The 24,307-nt window shown below is 43.8% G+C and overlaps 1 protein-coding gene across 6 annotated transcripts in view; it reads left to right on the forward strand.

Moving 5' to 3' along the window:
* Positions 1-24,307, forward strand: part of LOC110485783 (SH3 and PX domain-containing protein 2A) — a 115,210-nt gene that overhangs the window by 77,905 nt on the left and 12,998 nt on the right. For 3 of the 6 annotated variants that reach the window (XM_090195861.1, XM_090195862.1, XM_090195865.1), the window contains 3 exons: positions 9,988-10,101; positions 13,947-14,030; positions 23,572-23,689. In XM_090195861.1, the coding sequence (XP_090051987.1) occupies positions 9,988-10,101; positions 13,947-14,030; positions 23,572-23,689 (316 nt within the window). Of the gene's footprint in view, positions 1-9,987; positions 10,102-12,867; positions 12,971-13,946; positions 14,031-23,571; positions 23,690-24,307 lie in introns of those variants that run through there. The other 3 variants (XM_090195863.1, XM_090195864.1, XM_090195866.1) reach the window with 2 other exon arrangements.

Genomic DNA, 24,307 nt, shown 5'->3' on the forward strand with positions numbered 1-24,307 from the left:
CATGTGTGACCAGAAGTTATATTGAGCAATCAGTTTATTGTGCTTCCTGCAAAGTTGTTATCATCATGATATAGTCGGAAGTTTACAAACACTTAGGTTGGCGTCATTCAAACTCGTTTTTCAACCACTCCACACATTTCTTGTTAACAAACTATAGTTTTGGCAAGTCGGGTTAGGACATCTCCTTTGTGCATGACACAAGTCATTTTCCCAAGAATTGTTTACAGACAGATTATTCCACTTATAATTCACTGTATCACAATTCCAGTGGGTCAGAAGTTTACATACACTAAGTTGACTGTGCCTTTAAACAGCTTGGAAAATTTCAGAAAATGATGTCATGGCTTTAGAAGCTTCTGATAGGCTAATTGACATAATTTGAGTCAATTGGAGGTGTACCTGTGTATGTATTTCAAGGCCTACCTTCAAACTCAGTGCCTCTGTGCTTGACATCATGGGAAAATCAAAGGAAAATCAGCCAAGACCTCCACAAGTCTGGTTCATCCTTGGGAGCAATTTCCAAAGGCCTGAAGGTACCACGTTCATCTGTACAAACAATAGTACGCAAGTATAAACACCATGGGACCACGCAGCCATCATACCGCTCAGGAAGGAGACGCGTTCTGTCTCCTAGAGATTAATGTACTTTGGTGCGAAAAGTGTAAATCAGTCCAAGAACAGCAGCACAGTAAAACGACCTTGTGAAGATGCTGGAGGAAACGGGTACAAAAGTATCTATATCCACAGTAAAACGAGTCCTATATCGACATAACCTGAAAGGCCGCTCAGCAAGGAAGAAGCCACTGCTCCAAAACCACCATAAAAAAGCCAGACTACGGTTTGCAACTGCACATGGGGACAAAGATCGTACTTTTTGGAGAAATGTCCTCTGGTCTGATGAAACAAAAATATAACTGTTTGGCCATAATGACCATCATTATGTTTGAAGGAAAAAGGGGGAGGCTTGTAAGCCGAAGAACGCCATCCCAACCGTGAAGCACGGGGGTGGCAGCATCATGTTGTGGGGGTGCTTTGCTGCAGGAGGGACTGGTGCACTTCACAAGATAAATGGCATCACGAGGGAGGATAATTATGTGGATATATTGAAGCAACATCTCAAGACATCAGTCAGGAAGTTAAAGCTTGGTCGCAAATGGGTCTTCCAAATGGACATTGATCCCAAGCATACATCCATTGTGGAAAAATGGCTTAAGGACAAAGTCCAAAGTCAAGGTATTGGAGTGGCCATCACAAAGCCCTGACCTCAATCCCATTGAAAATTTGTGGGCAGAACTGAAAAAGCATGTGCGAGCAAGTAGGTCCACAAACCCGACACAGTTACACCAGCTCTGTCAGGAGGAATGGGCCAAAATTCACCCAACTTATTTTGGGAAGCTTGTAGAAGGATACCCGAAACGTTTGACCCAAGTTAAACAATTTAAAGGCAATGCTACCAAATACTAATTGAGTGTATGTAATCTTCTGACCCACTGGGAATGTGAAAGAATGATGAAAGAAATAAAAGCTGAAATAAATCACTCTCTCTACTATTTTTCCAACATTTCACATTCTTAAAATAAAGTGGTGATCCTAACTGACCTAAGACTGGGAATTTTTACTAGGATTAAATGTCAGGAATTGTGAGAAACAGAGTTTAGATGTATTTGGCTAAGGTGTATGTAAACGTCCAACTTCAACTGTAGGTGAATGAAATGAAATGTATATTATATAAAATAGTCTTTGAAGACTGTTCGGTCTTAATTTTTTCAGTTTTGGCACTGTTATTGTTGACCATACGCTAACAAATCTGATGCCATAGTTTCTTGAAAATGACTGGTTAATCAATGCAACTGGGCCTCCATGCTGTGGCTTCATACTGTGGCTGAATATGGAAAATCCCCCTATTTTCTGTGTGCTTACCCCGGCCTAATGGATCTTGCAGGAGGACTGTGATGCTATGCAGCAAACAAGATCCCTCTGGGTTACTGTGCCGCTCCCTCAGCCCACAAGCCCAGCCGGAGAAGACATTTGCCCCTCGCCTCTCTCTCTCTCTATGCGATCTTTGCCAGGTTGAAGGGGGAATTTGTCACCATAGTCCTAAAGAGCTTAGGCACGCTTACCATACAAAACCCGCCTTAACACACATTCACACACATGGTCATGTACTCACACATGCGTGAAATTATGTATGCACATGCAAACACGCACGCATAAACACACACAGGCTCAAACGCACACACACACCACCCCCACCTCCCCTCTCTCGCTGCCTGCTGTGCCAACAGCGGAGAAAGTTAGGTTGGCATAGCCCCCACTAACCCACATATTCTTTCCTGAAATCTACCCAGTTTTGACTGAGTTTTGGCTGGTCCGGGATGTGGGTGTTGTTTGCCTTGGCCTGGGGCCCTGTGTAGGTCAGCTTAAGTAGGGGGAAGCACTGGGCCAAGTTTTACATAGGGAGGAACTCCATTTGTGTCAAATCTTACACTCCATCACTCAGGCTACAGCTAGCTTAGGGCTAGTCTCACCTTGAGGCTACATTTGAAACGGACAGCCTAGCCCGCTCTTCTGTCTTCAGTCACGCCGATAAGGTTGTAAACCGTCAGAATCTTGGCCAGAGGGCTGCTGAAGACAAGGCCTCACACACAAGAGGCCATACAGATGTAGGATATGAATTTGATCACCCTGTTGCAGGAGAACTTTCCGTACAGAACCTTGTATTGTATTTGAGGTTTAAAAAGGCTGTAATTTCCACTTTGAAATTTCAGACTTGATTTTCCCTTACGAAAAATGTATCAACCCCTACAAAATGTAAATGTATTATATTACTTATAATCCACATAATAATTCTAATTTCCTGCTGCATGATTATGTTCCTGCTGTAGCAAAACTCGCTCAAATGAAGATCCTACAACTTCCTTTAAAAGTTGTTGCCTCACCTCTAGGCAATCAAATCGGACAGACAGCTTCAATCAAAGAGCGTTTAGCACTAGAGGGGTTTGCTTAAAGGATGTCCTGGTCAGGCTGTTAAAATGGATAGCCAGCTTCAATCAGGAAGTCCTACTTATAAGCCAACAGATAGCTTAGCTGGCTATTAGTCATACTATACATACTACCCGTAGCGTTAGCGTAGCTTTTCACCCAGAGGCACAAGGGTTGCTAATCTACGTCAGTCGACTCAACAGAGAGGATACCTATAAGGTCGTAGCTGGCCAAAAGACTAACCTACAGGTTTTTGAAATAGAGCTTGTTGCCATTAGCATATGCATGGCTAAAGCTAGCTTAGTGTTAGCCGCACCTCCAATGCTTTGAAATGGCCAGCCTGTTTCAATAAGCATGACACAGGGGGTACTTAGCTAGAAGGAAGCTTTGAGATGGGTCTCTCTCACACACACACATACACACGCTATGTTCTTCTATCCTCGGGGTGACCTAAAATGTATTTAAATTAAAAATCCTATTTTCCTTAACCTAACCCTTACCATAATCCTAACCTTTACCCGCAACCCAAACCCTGAACACACACACACACACACACAGACACACACACACACACACACACACACACACACACACACACACACACACACACACACACACACACACACACACACACAGCGGTTCAAGGACTGGGGACTTAGCACAGGCATGCTGAGTGTGATAACACGGTCTAATGAACTTCCTTCCAACACGCTATCCCCTTACACTTGTAACACAGCTAACAGTAACCAAACCCCCATGTTTTATGAAAACTTAAAGCAAGGTAACTCAATCTCCACAGTGGGATGTGAGTTCCTCTGTCTACCGCCCCGTTAGACATTGTCAATAAAGATTTGGGACCTCGGAAAAAAAACTGTGACTTTCTAGGAAGGAACCGACCAGCTAAAGGATTCAGGTATCCTCATAACTTCCCCTCAGTTAGATCAGACGATACTTTGATGTATCCCGTCTTGGGTGATTTTTATAGATGTGATGTTTTATGTCTCTTTACATTGCCAATTTGCTACACCATCTTTTCAAACAAAGTTCACACTAAAGGGAACGAAAATGTGTTCAAAGGAACTTGTTATTAAAAGACTCTGATGTCATTAGAGGGATTTTGTCTGTTCTTCGTTTGATCCCATCCAACAAAATCATATCCCTGAGGCCTAACTAAGCGTTTATCATATCATATACTGTATCGACTTGGAGGTCTTGATGGGATTTTAATCCAATTTCCCTAATTAAATCATCTCGTTCAGGCCTCCCGAGTGGCGCAGCCATCTAAGGCACTTTATCGCAGTGCTTGAGGCATCAATACAGACCCGGGTTCGATCCCAGGCTGTGTCACAACTGGCCGTGACCAGGAGTCCCATAGGGCAGCTCACGATTGGACCAGCGTCGTCCGGGTTGGGGGGTTTGGCCTGGGGGGCTTTACTTGGCTCACCTGGGGGGCTTTACTTTGGCGACTCCTTGTGGAGGGCCGGGCGCCTGCAGGCTGACTAAGAGGGCGTGTGTGAAGAAGCGTGGTTTTGCCGGTCATGTTTCTGAGGACACATGACTCGACCTTCGCCTCTCCCGAGCCCGTTGGGGAGTTGCAGTGATGAGCCAAGATCGCAATTGGTGAGAAAAAGGAGGTAAAATACAAACAAACTTAATAAAAAATTGTATAATCTCGTTCTGTATTAGCTTCAGATTTCATTACGTATACTTTCTTGCAACCTATACAGTATCTTGCTCACCACAGGGTTTGTGTGATTAGACACAAGGATGAGAATAGTCTCTGCCTTCCAGGCCTGATTCTCCAGTCTCGGTTTAGACCTCCCGAGCCTCCGTAATTATTATGGTTCTATTTTAAGCCTCAGCTTTCTGTGTCCCTTAGTTCTGCTTACTCTGCAGAAAGAGCATGTTGTGGTTCAATTCAATATTCTGTCTTCCTGAGTCGGGCTCAGCCGCATCCAATTCAGAGCTCGTATCACATGTCAGATCTGTTGTTCATTATGGCAAAGCAATGAAATGAGTAACACAATCGCGTCGCGGGATCCCTTGGTTTCCTCAAAGGCACGTTTGAAATAAGTGTCGTTTGACGAAACGTTTTGATAGCCCCGTCCCATTTCTCCGTTCCATCAGGCCAAATAAAGAAAGTGAAAGGAAAGGTTCTGTGGTGGTTTTGGACGGGGAAGTGCTTGGAATACTCCCCGCTTTGAAGCCCTGGCCAAACATCTGTTCTCTCTCTCTCTCTCTCTCTCTCTCTCTCTCTCTCTCTCTCTCCGTGTATCCCTCACTTTAGCTCCCTATTGCTCTCTTTCTCTCTTCCCCTCTCTCTTCGCTCTCTCTCTTTCTCTCTTTCCCTCTCTCTCGCTCTCTCTCTTTCTCTCTTTCCCTCTCTCTCTCTCTCGCTCTCTTTCTCTCTCTCTCTCTCTATCTCTCTCCCTCTCTCGCTCTCTCTAAATGATCGCCCTCTGTCTCTCTCCTCTCTTTCTCTCTCTCTCTCTCTCTCTATCTCTCTCTTTTAAATTATCTCTCTCTCTCTGTCTCTCTCTCTGTCTCTCTCTCAGTATGTTCTGCACAATTACTATAGCATTTGTTTCCCATGTAACTTTATTCTCACTTAGCGAATGGGGAGATGGAGAGAGAGAGAGAGAGAGAGGGAAAGCGGGAGAAAGCACTCCACTCTGCTAAACCCAACCTATGTTCAATCAAAGCACAACACAGTGGAACTGTCTGTGTTAAACCAGCATGAGTACTGTCATTGTTAAGAAGGTTTTGCAGCTCTCACTCTTTGACCTTTTAAGATAGTTATCTTTAGTTCCACATCATGAATCCGATTAAGTAGAGCAACCTGGGTCATTTCTGTCAGGAAACAACCCGGACCCAGAATCTAGTGTTTATTATAGTCAAAGGCGGCCTAAAAAGTGGTCTGATTTAGTCTTGACAAGGCACCTGTACAATAAACGGATCGTACTTAGACAGGAAATGAGCAATCGTGAGATTATTCCTCTAAATGCCCTTTTTACTGCGTTGTTTGAGGTCGAGTGAACTCAGCCTAAGCACGGTTTCTAGTCTGCTGTGTGGGAACCCAGTGGACACACACACACACACACACACACATGGGTCCCTGCAACCAATAACACTGCCATGATGACTGAAACCTGTTGAAACAACATCCCATCCCCTTTTACTTTCTACTCTACTGCCTGTTCAGAAGGTGGTCAATATGCAGTTGATTAGACGACCCGCCTTTTATATGTCTTGTTTTCATCTTGTTTCATTATTACAGCTGCCCCCAAGCCCCCCCCCCCCCCCCCCCCCCCCCTTATAAAGAAGTTTATAGGAGGAGAGGAATTGCTAAAGTGGTGGGTCAGATTTGAACCCACGCTCGCTGTGTTAGTACTTATCCAGAGGCAGTCGCGTCGACCGCTCGAACACCCCAGGCTACGTGAAACGTTTTCTCAAATTTTTTCACACACAAAACACAACAAACCCCGCCAACAAACAGAAAAGACACAACAGACATGGTCAACATCCGACCATGCCACGTAAACAGCTCGATCCCATGATACATCTCTAGGAGCCTAATTGAGCCGCCAAGCCAATTGGCTTCCACTGTGTGAATGGGCAAACCCTGACCCTGACTCTTCTGCAAGGGGGATGGATGTCTTCTCTCTTCTCTGGGAAAACAGCGTTTATATTCTGTCTGTCTGGAGGCTCAATGGCATGGCCAGAAAGAGGGAACGCCAACTAACTTCCTACTAACAACTGTCCTGAAAGAGAGAGAAAAGAGAAAGAACCAGCTTCTGTCCATATTGCAGTTGGACAGAGTGAGTTTCCTGGAAAATGTTGACACACAGACAGTAGTTGGTTGGAACATATGAGAACGTTCCCTCGCTTTCTCTCTCTGGTCTCTCTCTCTTCCTCCACAGTCTCTCTCCACTCTGGTAACTGCCTATGTGTGACGAGATCCAGCAGCCTTTCTGTTTCTAATTTCTCTGCTCTTTTACCACATCTGACTTTCTCCAGAACTGCATTTATAGACGAACTGGGCCTTGTCAATGCCTTGTGGTGTCTGCCAGCTTGGGAGCTGAATGTATAGGGGAGCTGGGCCTTGTCAAAGCCTTGTGGTGTCTGCCAGTCTGGGAGCTGAATGTATAGGGGAGCCGGGCCTTGTCAAAGCCTTGTGGTGTCTGCCAGCCTGGGAGCTGAATGTATAGGGGAGCCGGGCCTTGTCAAAGCCTTGTGGTGTCTGCCAGCCTGGGAGCTGAATGTATAGGGGAGCTGGGCCTTGTCAAAGCCTTGTGGTGTCTGCCAGTCTGGGAGCTGAATGTATAGGGGAGCCGGGCCTTGTCAAAGCCTTGTGGTGTCTGCCAGCCTGGGAGCTGAATGTATAGGGGAGCTGGGCCTTGTCAAAGCCTTGTGGTGTCTGCCAGCCTGGGAGCTGAATGTATAGGGGAGCTGGGCCTTGTCAAAGCCCTGTGGTGTCTGTCAGCCTGGGAGAGGCCGTGACCTATTTCTACTTGCTCCTTCTAGGTAGACCCTGTCACATAGGGATTTAGGAGACTGTATATCCTCCGCTTGTCAAGTCAGGTGACCCTTTGAAGAAAACGACTCCTGAATTGTCTCTTTGCTGAACAATGGCCGAATTCCATAAAGGTGGATGGGTTGTGGATTTATTTCCTTTTGAACAGTTGTGGTAACCTGATATATAAAGTCTCTTTGCTAAAACTATGGGCAACTTCCATTGAGTTGGCACAATAAAAGTGAATGTGTTTCGTATGGTATTGGCAATTTTTATTGAGGGAGCATGTTTCACACATTGACTGTAGGACTTTAAAAAAGAAAGGAGGGCCCTACCGTGCTGCCTCTCATCGCACTGCTATATGTGTTGAGTGCCATTCATCAAAACATATTTTCAGTCTAGGATCTAGCTAGCCTACAGCAGCATAATAATTAATTAGCATAGCAGCAATGTCACAATGTCAAATTCACGTTGGCAGTTAGCACTGAGGAAAACCTGTGCTTCTACAGTCAGTCCAACGTTAGCGTTTTCGCTAGGCTAAACATTAGCATAGCATCATTTGCATAGCGTTATTAGCATTTTGTGAAGCCAACCGATTCTGACAGGTTTCCAAACTCACTGTACTGTGCGCTGTCAGACCCCAGACTCTGCTGTGATGTCTACAGTGGGACCTACTTTGAACTTCAATGCCTTTTAGACAATGCCTATGGGTTGAAGCCTCAAACACTATGGTGGACCATTCAGCGCTTCAAACATAGTATACGCTATAGTAGTCTTGTGTTATGAGTGACTTCCAACCTCGATTTACGGAAAACTGTTGTACACAGACATATTTTCCATGTGGGTCAAATAGGTCTCATTTCCCAATGTGACTTGGCGTGTCTTGCAGGGACATAAAATGGGGCGTATGAGGACTTGATTTACTCAAGCCTGTGTGTGTGTGTGTGTGTGTGTGTGTGTGTGTATGTGTGTGTGTGTGTGTGTGTGTGTGTGTATGTGCGTGTGTGTGTATGTACGTGTGTGTGTGTGTGTGTGTGTGTGTGTGTATGTGCGTGTGTGTGTGTGTGTGTGTGTGTGTGTGTGTGTGTGTGTGTGCGCGCACTATGTGGTATCAAACCCCATTATAGGACCTCACCCTATGACTGTTAATACAGTCAAGAGCTGATTGTTGGACTCTATTGGAGAGAAAACAATTGTTGTGCTCGTTGCCTCACTCTCTTCTCTTTCATACTGTCAGAGCGTGTGAGTTATTGTGATTGTGTACATCTGTGCATCCGTCAGGAGTGCGCCTGTGTGTGTTAGCATATGGCGTACGTCTGGGTGTGTTTAAGCCTGCAGAAAGTCGTAAATTATCCTGTATCTTCGAGGTTCACTGAAAGGCAGCTTCCCTACTATTTACGACTCTGAATAGTCCACTTTGAACCCAAATGTTACGGATGAAATACTTGGGGAGCCTCCGAGCTTCGAATAGACGGTCGGAGAATCTGGATTCGTGCTACCGCTGCAGAACTAAAACACAAAGACACATGCTAACTGTCAGGGAGGGATCAATGGCTTCTTTTCCTCTCTCTTTTCGTGAGTTTCAGTTTGGTTTGGTTCCCAATTCGACAGGTGTTTTTGCATTCAATCAGGTCTAGGTAGAGGCGAGTCAATTCGAATCAAAAAGAAGTATTGTCCCTCAAACACCTCTCGAAGTACTAGGATTTTTGTGTTGTTGAGACTGAGTTCAAGTCAAACCTTAACCATTGCACTGATACAGGGTCAGCTCTTATTTAATCCCCTTGATGGTTTCAGGTTAGAACTCAGTTATGGTCATCTGATCCTAGATCTGTGGTTCAGGGACAACTTCTACTTGAGCCTTAGTGTCCTCTGCACTCTGGGCACATATGGGCTCTCTCCCTGTCACTCAAACGTGATCCTAACCCTGGAGTGCTGATCTAGGATCAGGTTCTCCGTGTCCATATAATCTCAATCATTATGATTTAAAATGAAAAACTGATCCATGATCAGTACTGCTACTCTGAAACGGGTGGTTTTGTAATGATAGCAGCTTTCCAAGCAGGTGAAAAGTTCCCTGGTTACATCACTTCACTCCTCTCCATGTAGCAGATGTAAATGAAATCCTGGGCCAAGACAAACACTAACACCCGATCAATTCTGGAGTTCTTTGGGAATGTAGAACAGTTATTGTAATTTATATCCTTCGCAAGCTGCTGCGGATGAAGGAACGAGAACGATGACATGTTTCCATTATTGAATGTAAATCAACATGTGTAAGTGTGTTTGGAGTCCAAGCCCAACTATTAGGTGTCATGCCCAAGGCCTTGGTAACGATGGTAGTGATATTTAGCAGGGAGAATGGCTGGTGTGTGTGCGTGTTTGTGTGTGTGTCTGTCTATTTTCTTTCTGTGTCATAGTGTTTAAAGAATGTGTGTGTGTGTCTCCATGTGGCTCTGCACAAACTAATGTGTGTGTGTGTCTCTTTGTTATAGGTTGGTGGTTCGTCAGTACAGCCGAGGAGCAGGGTTGGGTGCCGGCCACATACCTGGACTCACAGAACGGCACTAGAGACGACCTGGAACTTAGCACCGTCAGGACAGGAGAAGGTAACACACACACGCCGGCCATTCTCCCTGCTAAATATCACTACCATCATTGCTAAGGCCTTAGGTATGACAACTAATTGTGCTTGGACAGCGGGAACCTCGAGGACCAGAGTCAGAGCAGGAAACAGACACTGTAACGAACCCAGTGTCTGTTTCCCGAAGGAGTCTCGTTTTGTCATGATCTCTTTTTTTTTGCAATAATGTTTAGTCTGATTGTTTGGAGGGCACATATCATCACTAGAGAACAAGCTCCCTTCCCTTTTGGTGCTTTGGGATGACACTGTAGCGCCTTAGTTGTGTGTTACACCCAGGCAGGCAGACATGCACACACAGACATACACACATACATGCACTCCCCCACCGTTAAAGTCATATTACCTCTGTTTTCCATCGGTTTTAGTAACCCACGGAAACTACCTGGTATAGTGTAGTCATTATGCCGTAATGCTTTGTGTGTCAGAGACTGCCACCAAGGTATGTAAGGCTCTCCCCCTGTCCCTCATTAAGACAGATTGCTTTATGATCCTCGCGCTGGCCCATGGCACTGTTACACTGTAAACTGGCACGCCACATCCCAGCATGTGATGACAGGTCCTCTGCAGCTGCCGTGGCCCCCAGCTCCACTTAATGCAGACTGCAGTCACTCCACAGAGAGAGAGAGAGAGAGAGAGAGAGAGAGACGGACAGAGACGGACGGACGTACTGGGCTGGTATTGAAAGTCTGTGATAGCCTTTAAGGAAAAATAAGGTAATGTAGCTGGAGCCTGGAAATACCTAGGGATCTGAGACAGGCACACACAGAGAGGAAATGCAGACACACACCACATACTATACATACACACACACATACATACATACATACATACATACATACATACATACATACATACATACATACATACAGTGGGGCAAAAAAGTAAGTCAGCCACCAATTGTGCAAGTTCTCCCACTTAAAAATATGAGAGAGGCCTGTAAATTTCATCATAGGTACACTTCAACTATGACAGACAAAATGAGAAAAAACATCCTGAAAATCACATTGTAGGATTTTTAATGAATTTATTTGCAAATTATGGTGGAAAATAAGTATTTGGTCACCTACAAACAAGCAAGATTTCTGGCTCTCACAGACCTGTAACTTCTTCTTTAAGAGGCTCCTCTGTCCTCTACTCGTTACCTGTATTAATGGCACCTGTTTGAACTTGTTATCAGTATAAAAGACATTTGTCCACAACCTCAAACAGTCACACTCCAAACTCCACTATGGCCAAGACCAAAGAGCTGTCAAAGGACACCAGAAGCAAAATTGTAGACCTGCACCAGGCTGGGAAGACTGAATCTGCAATAGGTAAGCAGCTTGGTTTGAAGAAATCAACTCTGGGAGCAAATATTAGGAAATGGAATGCATACAAGACCACTGATAATCTCCCTCGATCTGGGGCTCCACGCAAGAACTCACCCCGTGGGGTCAAAATTATCACAGGAACGGTGAGCAAAAATCCCAGAACCACACGGGGGGACCTAGTGAATGACCTGCAGAGAGCTGGGACCAAAGTAACAAAGCCTACCATCAGCAACACACTACGCCGCCAGGGACTCAAATCCTGCAGTGCCAGACGTGTCCCCCTACTTAAGCCAGTACATGTCCAGGCCCTTCTGAAGTTTGCTAGAGAGCATTTGGATGATCCAGAAGAAGATTGGGAGAATGTAATATGGTCAGATGAAACCAAAATATAATTTTTGACAATGATCCCAAACACACCGCCCGGGCAACGAAGGAGTGGCCTAGCCAGTCTCCAGATCTCAACCCCATAGGAAATCTTTGGAGGGAGTTGAAAATCCGTGTTGCACAGCAACAGCCCCAAAACATCACTGCTCTAGAGGAGATCTGCATGGAGGAATGGGCCAAAATACCAGCAACAGTGTGTGAAAACCTTGTGAAGACTCACAGAAAATGTTTGACCTCTGTCATTTCCAACAAAGGGTATATAACAAAGTATTGAGATAAACTTTTGTTATTGACCAAATACTTATTTTCCACCATAATTTGCAAATAAATGAATTAAAAATCCTACAATGTGATTTTCTGGATTTTTTTTCTCATTTTGTCTGTCATAGTTGAAGTGTACCTATGATGAAAATTACAGGCCTCTCTCATCTTTTTAAGTGGGAGAACTTGCACAATTGGTGGCTGACTAAATACTTCTTTGCCCCACTGTAAATACATACATACATACATCCCATCCTACAAAACACTCCTCTATCAACACCTTCCCTATTAGAGGGAAGTTTTCACACACCACTGCTTATCTCATATCTCAGGTAGCTATCCTGTCTCCCCTACCCTCCCCCTCATACTCATTAAGCCCCAGTCTGCTGTCATATAAACCAATAGCAGACTGTAGCTAGCTCACTGAGGAGGAACGACAGGGCCTGGTAGGTCTGGTCTATTGGAATTACCCTGAAATAACGTCTGCCTTTGTGGCTGTCTCCAAATGGATATTTCAATTAGGAGGTCAATGGGAGAGAGAGATGAGAGTCATTTGATTCTGTCCTCCTCTCCTCACTCCTCCGTTTCTCCCTCCTCCTCTTCCCTCCACCATGAAGGGAGAGATGACAGTAATTTCATTCGGTCCTCCCTCCTCATCACTCGTTCCTCCATTCTGAAAGTCTGGTTTATGTCCCGCTAGGGGATGCATTAAGGAAGGGAGGATACTGACGAGTCATCACCAGACAGCAACGAGTTGGACAGTATCATAAAGGGCTGTTTTACTTTACCGTGAGTCAGTGTGGTGTTGCACGAGTGGTCCCTGCGTATAAAGGGGACTGGAACGGAACAGTTTACCAGAGGACGAAGCAAGCTGTTACGGTAGGCTAACATGAAGATTTACCCTGATCTATTTTCTCCTGTACAGTTGCTAACCATGTGTAGAGTACGCTAGGGGCTAGTATGATGCTATGCCACAAAGATGTAGCATGTCTCTTGACCATTTAAAAAGTCCCAGACACACAAAACGTTATGTACGGGGATTGGCCTTCTAGAATACAGTATTGGTGAGAACCTTGAAGACAAACAGATTGCAGCATGCCAGACACTAGATTGGATGATACTGTATCATACATCATGTCATCAGTGCCATATAAATAGAATGAATAGAACAGGCTTGGGAGCTCTAACCCTGGAATTTTGTAATGAATGGAGACGCCCTTCCTATTCATTCTATTTCTATGACACATCATGTCATCATTGCCATAGAGAGAGAATTAATAGAACAGGATTGTAAGCTCCAACCCTGGCAATGAGTAATGAATGGAGGCGCCCTTTCTATGCATTCTATTTCTATGATTACTACTTCCTCTTTTAATGTGGGGCTTGTTCTTTTGATGACAGACGATAGTTTCTCTCTCGTAAGGAAACACCTCTGTGTTTATGACCTAGATGTCACTGTCCTCAGGATATCTGTGGTTCCACTCGTCCTTTATAATGTCAGTATAACTCAGTCCCCAGAAATACACACCCTTTAAGAAGTTTAGCTGCTTGACTTGTGAAACGTGCGCGTGAACTCTGAAGACAGAGACGATAAATACCACGGGAGTGATTATCATGACAGCAATGAATATCAATTCTTTCTACAAAAATAACATTTGCTACTACACTATTACAAATCATGTGATTTACTATGCATAGCTTGAAATTGACACCATTTATTTGCTGGCTTTCCATGTAATGTTTTCACCATCCTACTAACTAACGACGGCTTTTTGCCTTCGTTCATTTTGTAATACGCTTCTTAAGTTCACGCTTCTTTGTTTTTCTTTGGTTTCTCCGTCCATCCCTTCATCAGTTACTAAGAGACGCAAGGCTCATCTGAAGAGACTCGACCGCAGATGGACCTTGGGGGGCATAGTGAACCGCCAGCAGAGTCGAGGTGAACACACAGTCAACACACACACACACACACACACACACACACACACACACACACACACACACACACACACACACACACACACACACACACACACACACACACACACACACACACACACACACACACAGGCACTCTCAAGTGGCCTCTCTCAGAACCACACACATATACACTCATTCCTTCATTGTAAGAAACTAATTTACATCCATGACAGTCAGCCAACAACAACTCCAGCTTACAACAACAACTCCCCAACATCACAAACAGCACACAGGGTGGTCGTGTAGATTTCAGCTCCCCGAGTTACATTTACCACACTTTTCTCTACTTTTAGAAAGATAATTATTTCTTCATTTTGCTCTGCGTCACAGAATAATGTACTAACATTAAACAGATTAGATAATGAGGGGTATTTGATTCAGACAGCACAACAGTAACAACCTTGTTGGCTAAAAGCTGCTCTAAACATTACTGTGGGTAGTGCTTCTTCATGTACTTATACAACTCCCTCCAGGTTCAGAACCATTCGATTTTAATGACTGAGTTTTTAGTCAACATTTATTGGTAAAGATATCTTCTCACACTCTTGAATGTATCACGTTGCCAAACTCCCCTGGACACTGCAATGCTGGAATATGTCTCAATGGAGAGTTGCTGTTGAGTCATAATGAATTATCTTTGATGGACCCAGACAGACATGAGCCTATGTCTCATATTGTCTAGTATCTAATCAAAACTGGTCCAAAGTCAGCTTTGCATTTATCCTCTAATGGTTATGGTTAGAATCTGGGGAAGGTAAGCTGATCCTAGATCTGCGGCTATATGGCTTAGATCCCGCTAACGGGATCGATATGACAACAGCCTGGGAAAGTGCAGGGCGCCAAATTCAAAACAACAGAAATCTCATAATTAAAATTCCTCAAACATAGAAGTATTTTACACCATTTTAAATATAAACTTGATGTTAATCCCACCACATTGTCCGATTTCAAAAAGGCTTTACGACGAAAGCACACCAAACGATTATGTTAGGTCAGCACCTAGTCACACAAAAACACAGCCATTTTTCCAGCCAAAGAGAGGAGTCACAAAAAGCAGAAATAGAGATAAAATTAATCACTAACCTTTGATGATCTTCATCAGATGACACTCATAGGACTTCATGTTACACAATACATGTATGTTTTGTTCGATAAAGTTCATATTTATATACAAAAATCTGAGTTTACATTGGTGCGTTACTTTCAGTAGTTCCAAAACCTCCGGTGATTTTGCAGAGATTCATGTCAATTTACAGAAATACTCATAATAAACATTGATAAAAGATACAACTATTATGCATGGAGTTATAGATACACTTCTCCTTAATGCAACCGCTGTGTCAGATTTCAAAAAAGCTTTACCGAAAAAGCACACCATGCAATAATCTGAGTACAGCGCTCAGACAACAAATCAAGCCATACAGATATCCGCCATGTTGTGGAGTCAACAGAAGTTTTTATCATAAATCTTCAATAATGTTCCAACCGGAGAATTCCTTTGTCTTCAGATATGCAATGGAACTCAAGCTAACTCTCACGTGAACGAGCATGGTCAGCTCATGCCACTCTACCAGACCACTGACTCAATCCCCTCTCATTCCCCCCTCCTTCACAGTAGAAGCATCAAACAAGGTTCTAAAGACTTTTGACATCTAGTGGAAGCCTTAGGAAGTGCAATTTGACCCTGTATATTAGACACTGTATATTCGATAGGCAAAGAGTAGAAAAACTATAAACCTCAGATTTCCCACTTCTTGGTTGGATTTCTTCTCGTATTTTTTTGCCATATGAGTTCTGTTATACTCACAGACATCATTCAAACAGTTTTAGAAACTTCAGAGTGTTTTCTATCCAAATCTACTAATACTATGCATATATTAGCAACTGGGCCTGAGTTGCAGGCAGTTTACTCTGGGCACCTTATTCATCCAAGCTACTCAATACTGCCCCCAGCCATAACAAGTTAAAAGGATACTTCTACCCATATTTGATCAAAAAAGTAGTCGCTATATTGAAGGATGAAGTTGTTATATACACAGATTGAAGGTCAGTTAGATGCTCTCTGTCATTGATATAGATAGGATTTGGGGAGGCTGATCCTAGAGCGGTGTCTGTGGCCTACTCCTACCTAGAGCCAGAGTAATTACTCATTCCTCTAATAAGACCAGGAGAGATCAGCCATCTGGTTTTAGGATTAGTTTTAACCTACTCACCCCACCTGGCTCTGTCTTTTGTCTGTTTGTTTACTGAAACTGACCTGGGACTCATATAACTTCCCAGGCTACCAATAACATACATGGGGCGTGACTCACATGGTATAGCTTAACTCTGATCCCAGACCAGTCATAGAGACAATAAACATAAGTGATTCAACAGAGCTCATCCAACACAGGGGGAACTTGTGTCAGATGGTATGAGTTAGTGCCTGTGTTGATGAATTTTATACAGATGACCTATATACTTCTTCATGGCCGTTTTTCCTAACCACATGACCTGACCAGGAAAATCTCCACTTCCTATTTGTAGTCTCACTAATCTATAACTTGGGACATTTAGCTTCTCAGGAAAACCCCCAGGTCCTATTTATACTGCACAGGAGAATAAATACTAGTTCAATACCCAGCCAACAATTTCCATGTGATGACTACATCCAGCTCTTTTGGATACTTTTGGTGAATGTACTAATATGGGCTGCCAGAGCCTCACCATAGTCTCCAGCCAGAGCTGAGCGTAGCATTTACAGTTAGTTAGCTAGCTCTCCCAGAGGAGTAACAGCAGGAGGAATGGGCTGGCTGGAATAGGCTGGCGGAAAGTGTGAATGTGGGGCAGTAGCCCATACTGAAGCCTGGCTTTAATCACAGACAGGAGCCTATAACAGTGGATGTAGCCACTTTTGTGTGTGTCAGCCACTGATGTAACCGTTGCCATGGAGGAATCAGGACAATCATTGCGCGAGGCATAATTAGTAGTCAATGTCACATCATGTATTTTTTGTTGTTGTCGTACTACTGATATTGATTACTGCATTGTCGGGAAAGAGCAAAGAAGAAAGGCATTTCACTGTACCAAAAAACTTGATATCAATATTCTATACCAATATCATATCCAATCTCCCAGGTGACTTCATTTGAGACTCTGGGTCAACGTCCAGTACATGCCTGTGTAAGGATGTTGTACTAGAGACATCAACCAGCAGAAACAGACTGTAGTGATATATTGTCCTCTGTTGCGACTGACACATTTCAACAGCCAGGGTTTCAGGTCAGTTGGCAGTCCAGTGTTGCTTTCAGCACCATCAGAAACACTGCTGCATGCTACCTCATTTATGACTTCTGGATTAGAGGCCTTGTTTCCACCCTACAAAATGATCCCACCATGAAAATACTGCTGACTGTGGTCGGAAACTTTGTTTTTGAATTTGTTCCTTTTTCCACATCTCTAATTCTCTCTCTCTCTCTCTCTCTCTCTCTCTCTCTCTCTGTGTCTCATATGTATCTTTCTCTCTCTTTCTCCCCCCCCCCTCTCTCTCTCTCTCTCTCTCACTCTCTTAATTCAATTCAATTCAATTCAATTCAAGGGCTTTATTGGCATGGGAAACATGTGTTAACATTGCCAAAGCAAGTGAGGTAGATAATATATAAAGTGAATATATAAAGTGAAAAACAATAAAAAATTAACAGTAAACATTACACATCCAGAAGTTTCAAAACAATAAAGACATTACAAATGTCATATTATATATACAGTGTTTTAACAATGTACAAATGGTTAAAGGACACAAGATAAAATAAATAAGCATAAATATGGGTTGTATTTACAATGGTGTTTGTTCTTCACTGGTTGCCCTTTTCTCGTGGCAACAGGTCACAAATCTTGCTGCTGTGATGGCACACTGTGGAATTTCACCCAGTAGATATGGGAGTTTTTCAAAATTGGATTTGTTTTCGAATTCTTTGTGGATCTGTGTAATCTGAGGGAAATATGTCTCTCTAATATGGTCATACATTGGGCAGGAGGTTAGGAAGTGCAGCTCAGTTTCCACCTCATTTTGTGGGCAGTGAGCACATAGCCTGTCTTCTCTTGAGAGCCATGTCTGCCTAGGCTATGCAAGGCTATGCAAGGCTATGCTCACTGAGTCTGTACATAGTCAAAGCTTTCCTTAATTTTGGGTCAGTCACAGTGGGCAGGTATTCCGCCGCTGTGTACTCTCTGTGTAGGGCCAAATAGCATTCTAGTTTGCTCTGTTTTTTTGTTAATTCTTTCCAATGTGTAAAGTAATTATCTTTTTGTTTTCTCATGATTTGGTTGGGTCAAATTGTGCTGTTGTCCTGGGGCTCTGTAGGGTGTGTTTGATTTGTGAACTCTCTCTGTCTCATATGTATCTCTTTCTCCCTTTCTTTCTCTCTCTCTCTCTCTCTCTCTCTCTCTCTCTCTCTCTCTCTCTCTCTCTCTCTGTTTCTCATATGTATCTCTTTCTCCCTCTCTCTCTCTCTCTCTCTCTCTCTCTCTCTCTCTCTCTGTGTCTCATATGTCTCTCTCTCTCTCCGTGTCTCAAATGTATCTCTCTCTGTCTCTCTCTCTCCCTCTCTGTCTCATATGCATCTCTTTCTCTCTCTCTCTCTGTGTCTCATATGTATCTTCCTCTCTCTCTGTGTCTCATATGTATCTCTCTCTCTCTGTCTCATATGTATCTCTTTCTTTCTCTCTCTCTCTCTCTCTCTCTCTCTCTCTCTCTCTCTCTCTCTGTGTGTGTGTGTCTCATATGTATCATTCTCTCTCTCTCTCTCTCTCCCTCTCTCTCTCTCTCTCTCTCTCTCTCTGTGTGTCTCATATGTATCTTTCTCTCTCTCTCTCTCTCTCTCTCTCTCTCTGTGTCTCATATGTATCTTTCTCTCTCTCTCTCTCTCTCTCTGTCTCATATGTATCGCTCTCTCTCTCTCTCTCTCTCTCTGTGTCTCATATGTATCTCTCTCTCTCCCTCTCTCTCTCTCTCTCTCTGTCTCATATGTATCTCTCTCTCTCTCTCTCTCTGTCTCATATGTATCTCTCTCTCTCTGTGTCTCATATGCATCTTTCTCTCTCTCTCTCTCTCCCTCTCTCTCTTTCTCTCTCCCTCTCTCTCTCTCTCATATATTTCTCTCTCTCTCTGTTTGTCTCATATGTATCTCTCTCTCTCTCTCTCTCTCTCTCTCTCTCTCTCTCTGTGTGTCTCAAATGTATCTCTCTCTCTCTCTCTCTGTCTCTGTTTCATATGTATCTCTCTCTCTCTCCCCTCTCTCTCTCTCTCTCTCTCTCTCTCTCTCTCTCTCTCTCTCTCTGTGTGTGTCTCATGTATCTTTCTCTCTCTCTCTCTCTCTCTCTCTCTGTGTCTCATATGTATCTTTCTCTCTCTCCCCCCCCCCCCTCTCTCTCTCTCTCTCTCTCTCCTCTCTCTCTCTCTCTCTCAATTCAATTCAATTCAATTCAAGGGCTTTTTTGGCATGGGAAACATGTGTTAACATTGCCAAAGCAAGTGAGGTAGATAATATATAAAGTGAATATATAAAGTGACAGTTAACAGTAAACATTACACATAAAGAACTTTCAAAACAATAAAGACATTACAAATGTCATATTATATATATATATATACAGTGTTTTAACAATGTACAAATGGTAAAGGAAGTGCAGCTCAGTTTCCACCTCATTTTGTGGGCAGAGAGCACATAGCCTGTCTTCTCTTGAGAGCCATGTCTGCCTACGGCGGCCTTTCTCAATAGCAAGGCTATGCTCACTGAGTCTGTACATAGTCAAAGCTTTCCTTAATTTTGGGTCAGTCACAGTGGTCAGGTATTCTGCCGCTGTGTACTCTCTGTGTAGGGCCAAATAGCATTCTAGTTTGCTCTGTTTTTTTGTTAATTCTTTCCAATGTGTCAAGTAATTATTTTTTCTGTTTTCTCATGATTTGGTTGGGTCTAATTGTGCTGCTGCCCTGGGGCTCTGTAGGGTGTGTTTGTGAACAGAGCCCCAGGACCAGCTTGCTTAGGGGACTCTTCTCCAGGTTCATCTCTCTGTAGGTGATGGCTTTGTTGTGGAAGGTTTGGGAATCGCTTCTTTTTAGGTGGTTATAGAATTTAACGGCTCTTTTCTGGATTTTGATAATTAGTGGGTATCGGCCTAATTCTGCTCTGCATGCATTATTTGGTGTTCTACGTTGTACACGGAGGATATTTTTGCAGAATTCTGCGTGCAGAGTCTCAATTTGGTCTCTCTCTCTCTGTGTCTCATATGTATCTTTCTCTCTCTCTCTCTCTCTCTCTCTCTCTCTCTCTCCCTCTCTCTCTCTTTCTCTCTCTCTCCCTCTCTCTCTCTCTCCCCCCCATCTTTGCCTGGACATCCTCTTTACTCATTCCTTTTGTCGCTGTTCTGAGGTGGTAATGAGTGTTATGAATGCCAGGCGAGGCATGTTTCTATCAGGCAGCGCCTTGAGGCAGCATGCACAGACCATTTCAAGCAGTGCTGAGTGATTAGTGATTTTTGGGGTCGGTTCGGTTTCAGTTCGATTATAAAAAACATGATGACTTTATTATCTTGAATTCCTTAAAGTCATCATCTCATCTCCTCTCAGGCCCTAACAGCCAAACAACATTATCTCTGTTCTCCCCACGTTGTACTGTCTTTAATCACCCTATTTAGCTAAGCTAGCTTGCCTTAGTATGCTGCAGAGCTGTCTGACAAAATATTTTTACTAGTCCTTCAAAGTAGATAAGGCACACTTTGACAAACTGACTCTATCCCTCTCTCATGCAGTCTGTGTATAGTAAAAGTGTATCCAACTCTGTCTGCACCAAAAACAGCAGGTGCAATGGATTATGGTCATTGTAGTTAATTACCTCATTTCTGCACTGAACCAGATTTGAATATTTGCCTAATGAAAACTACAACTCCCTTCAGCCAGGCGTTCCACACAGTTCTTGACTTGATTTATTATTATTTGATTTCTCACTGGAGAAATGGAGTGTTGGGCTCACAAAAAAAACAAAAAACAAAAAACGCTCAGCACTAGTTTCTAGGAAGCTAAAAGTAGAGTTAAGCGTATCAGGGACATGATCATTGACCATAAAGAACACTTAGAATTACTCTACCCTGAGTGTTCTCTCCATAGACATAAATACTGTATCTCATGGTTCGCTCTTTGAAGATGCACTCTTGTCATGAGACATGGACACTCTTTCTTAATTTATCTTTCCACGACGACATAAATACTCTACCAACCTCCTGCTCAACCCTATTTCTCAAGGGTTTTGAGAAAGAGGTGAGGAGAGAAGATGGGAGGAATTAAGGAATTCATTGAGAAAGAAGCATGCATGAGTTGGAGAGAAAAGTAGGGAGTCTAACCTTACAATATTAATGAATTGTCTTCTTAACAACTTATCTAAAACTACCCAGAAACACTCTTTACTAATGGAATACTTGACCCATTTGCTAAGAAATATAATATTTTTCCCCGGTTGTCAAGGTTTTAGTTACCGTGGAAACGAGAGGGTAAACAAGGTAAGGAGGGAAGATAAGTGCCAGGTGCTAAATCTTATGGATTAACACCACAGAGGAGGAGGCAAAATGGATTACTTTGTTGTTGTTCCTACGTCAGGTCAATGGGTCTAAAGTTGTTCACTTTATCGCCAAAATACTCCCAAAGAAGACAAAGGAGGAAGCTAAATGGATTGCTTTGTTATTGTTTTATAGTTCACTTACTCTGACTCTACCTCAGGTCAATGGGCCTGCCTTTGGTAACTTTATCGCCAGAAATACTCCCAAGAAAAACAAATGGATCCCTTTTCTGACCCAATGTTAGGTCCGATGAAATCATTAGGTGGTGATTGGCTAGTGACTGCAGGATGACCTCATTGATTACCTCATGTGTTGTTGACAGGGCGAGTCGTTGGGTCAAACACTCTCTCCAGTCTCCTCCACCCTGTTCCTCTCTCTGTATGTCTAGAGAACGGGATCAGTTACAGCAGAGTCTAATGTGATTTATGGCAGTGTGCTGATAACTTCCTTCTCAACTCACTGTTTGGGGCTTTGGGCCCAGCTGACTGGTCAAACTTTCACTAAGACGGTGTGAGACGCACATACACATACAGTACATGTCCAGAGAGCATGCTCACACACATGATACGTATGTTTGAATACGCACGCACGCACGCACGCACGCACGCACGCACGCACGCACGCACACACACACACACACACACACACACACACACACACACACACACACACACACACACACTGACACAAACCCACACCGTATTCCCTCTCCACCTGCAAGTACTCAGACATCCTCAACCACACACACACACACACACCCCCAAACTACACACACTCCCTGTGCTACCCAGGCCCAAAGCCCCTAGACATTCCTTACAGCTCTCTATAATTGACCCAAGCCCCTCAGCTCCCTCTGGAATGACAGGCAGCAGTAGAATGTGTTCCGACTAAAACCTCACCTCACCCCACCCATTGTAAACAGACTGACACACACACACGTTCACACCTCTGAAATTCCTCTCCTGTCTTCCCCATCCCACGCAGGGACACATTGGCTGTGTCCCAAATGGCACTATAGTCATCCTATAGTGCACTATTTATTGCATATTGCACTGCTATTGACATAGTCAAAGGTAGTGCACTATATGGGGTAATATAGGGGATAATTTGAGTCACACGCCATTCTCACTGGACCAACTTCGATTCTCTCCCTGTCTTTATCCCCATTCCCTCCCATGCCCCTGTATATCCAACCCGTTGAAGCAACAGCTGCTTAAAGTGGCCCTATCTATCTACCCCCCACTACTACCCCTCATACTTACACTTGGCTTTTCCCACAGTAGTTGAATCCCCCTACGGATCATCCCCCTCTAGAGTGGCTGCGGGGATTTCCCTTGTTTCCAAGTGGAGCCAGATAAAGATCAGAGAGCATCCACAGGTTCCTTATCTCCAACAGGGAGGCTCCGGCTCCATACTGCAGCTCTGGAGCGCTGCAGCCATTTCAAAGGGATCCAGTCCGCAGTGTTGTTCACTCAACAGTGTTTACAGTGGCTTGTGAAAGTACTCACCCCCCCTTGGTATGTTTGGCTGGCTGGGTTGCCTCTGTCACATTCTAGCTGTGATAAGGAAGGGTTTGAGAGTGTTGTGGATGTGATGAGAGGTTTGGCCAGTAGAGGGTGCTGTTTTGTTTTTGTATTGGAGGATACGATTGGAATGGATACATTATGCATTATGGCTTGAAAAAACAAAACAGATAAAATGGCTAACTGGGTGATTCCCGATACTTTTACCTCTGTGTTGCTTTCTAAGAGAACATTAACTGATTGAAATACTCTGCTTGTTGCAGTAGATATCTCTTGACTGGGAAATTCAAGGGGAGTTCTCCAAGGGGTTCATGACTGGGATTTACTGAACAGAAATGTTGATTCTCTCCTTTCTTTCTCTGTCCTTCCTTCCATCGACCCGAGTAGAAGAGAAGTACACGACGGTGCAGCCGTACGCCAGCCAGGGGAAGGACGAGATCGGCTTTGAGAAAGGGGTCACCGTGGAGGTCATCCAAAAGAACCTGGAGGGCTGGTGGTACATCAGGTGAGCATCACCTCCTCCCATTTTTCCTTACAGTGGAGGGACCTTAGCCAATGGAAAACATTGCTCCGGTTAAGAATTCACATCTATTAGTGATTTTATGTTGGATGGGCCCAGTTCCAATTACAATTAAATCCTTCACTCCCTTCAACAGGACCTACAGGCTAGGGAAGTGAGTGAATGACCATATTGGAATCGGACCAAAAGTTCATGTACATTTTCTCACACTAATGAAATGAGTCCCCAGAGAGAGCGTTTCTATCATTATTTTCAGAGATGTGATCAAGGCTGAGGTCCATCTCATCTGTTGAATGTCATTGTAAGCCATTAACATATGTGGCTCGTTGGAGATCCGGTGAATGCGTTGTGTGTGACCTGTTCGGTGGAAGAGCGACAGAGTGTGTTGCATGCTCAGTAAATGTGCATTTCCTGGCCTGTTTCTTTGTAGCTTCCTCATGGCCCCGAAGGCCTTGTGAGCTCCACTCTCCACTCTCCAGCTGATGATTACCACATGCTACTCTGGACTCTGCTCTGGCTTAAAGAACAGTCCTGTTACATCTCTCCTGTTACATCTCTCATATATAATCCACAGACCACAGGCAGCCGGAGGCACCTAGATAG

Source organism: Oncorhynchus mykiss, chromosome 13 (assembly GCF_057628025.1).
Source record: "Oncorhynchus mykiss isolate SJ-2025 chromosome 13, ASM5762802v1, whole genome shotgun sequence".
Lineage (NCBI taxonomy): Eukaryota > Metazoa > Chordata > Actinopteri > Salmoniformes > Salmonidae > Oncorhynchus > Oncorhynchus mykiss.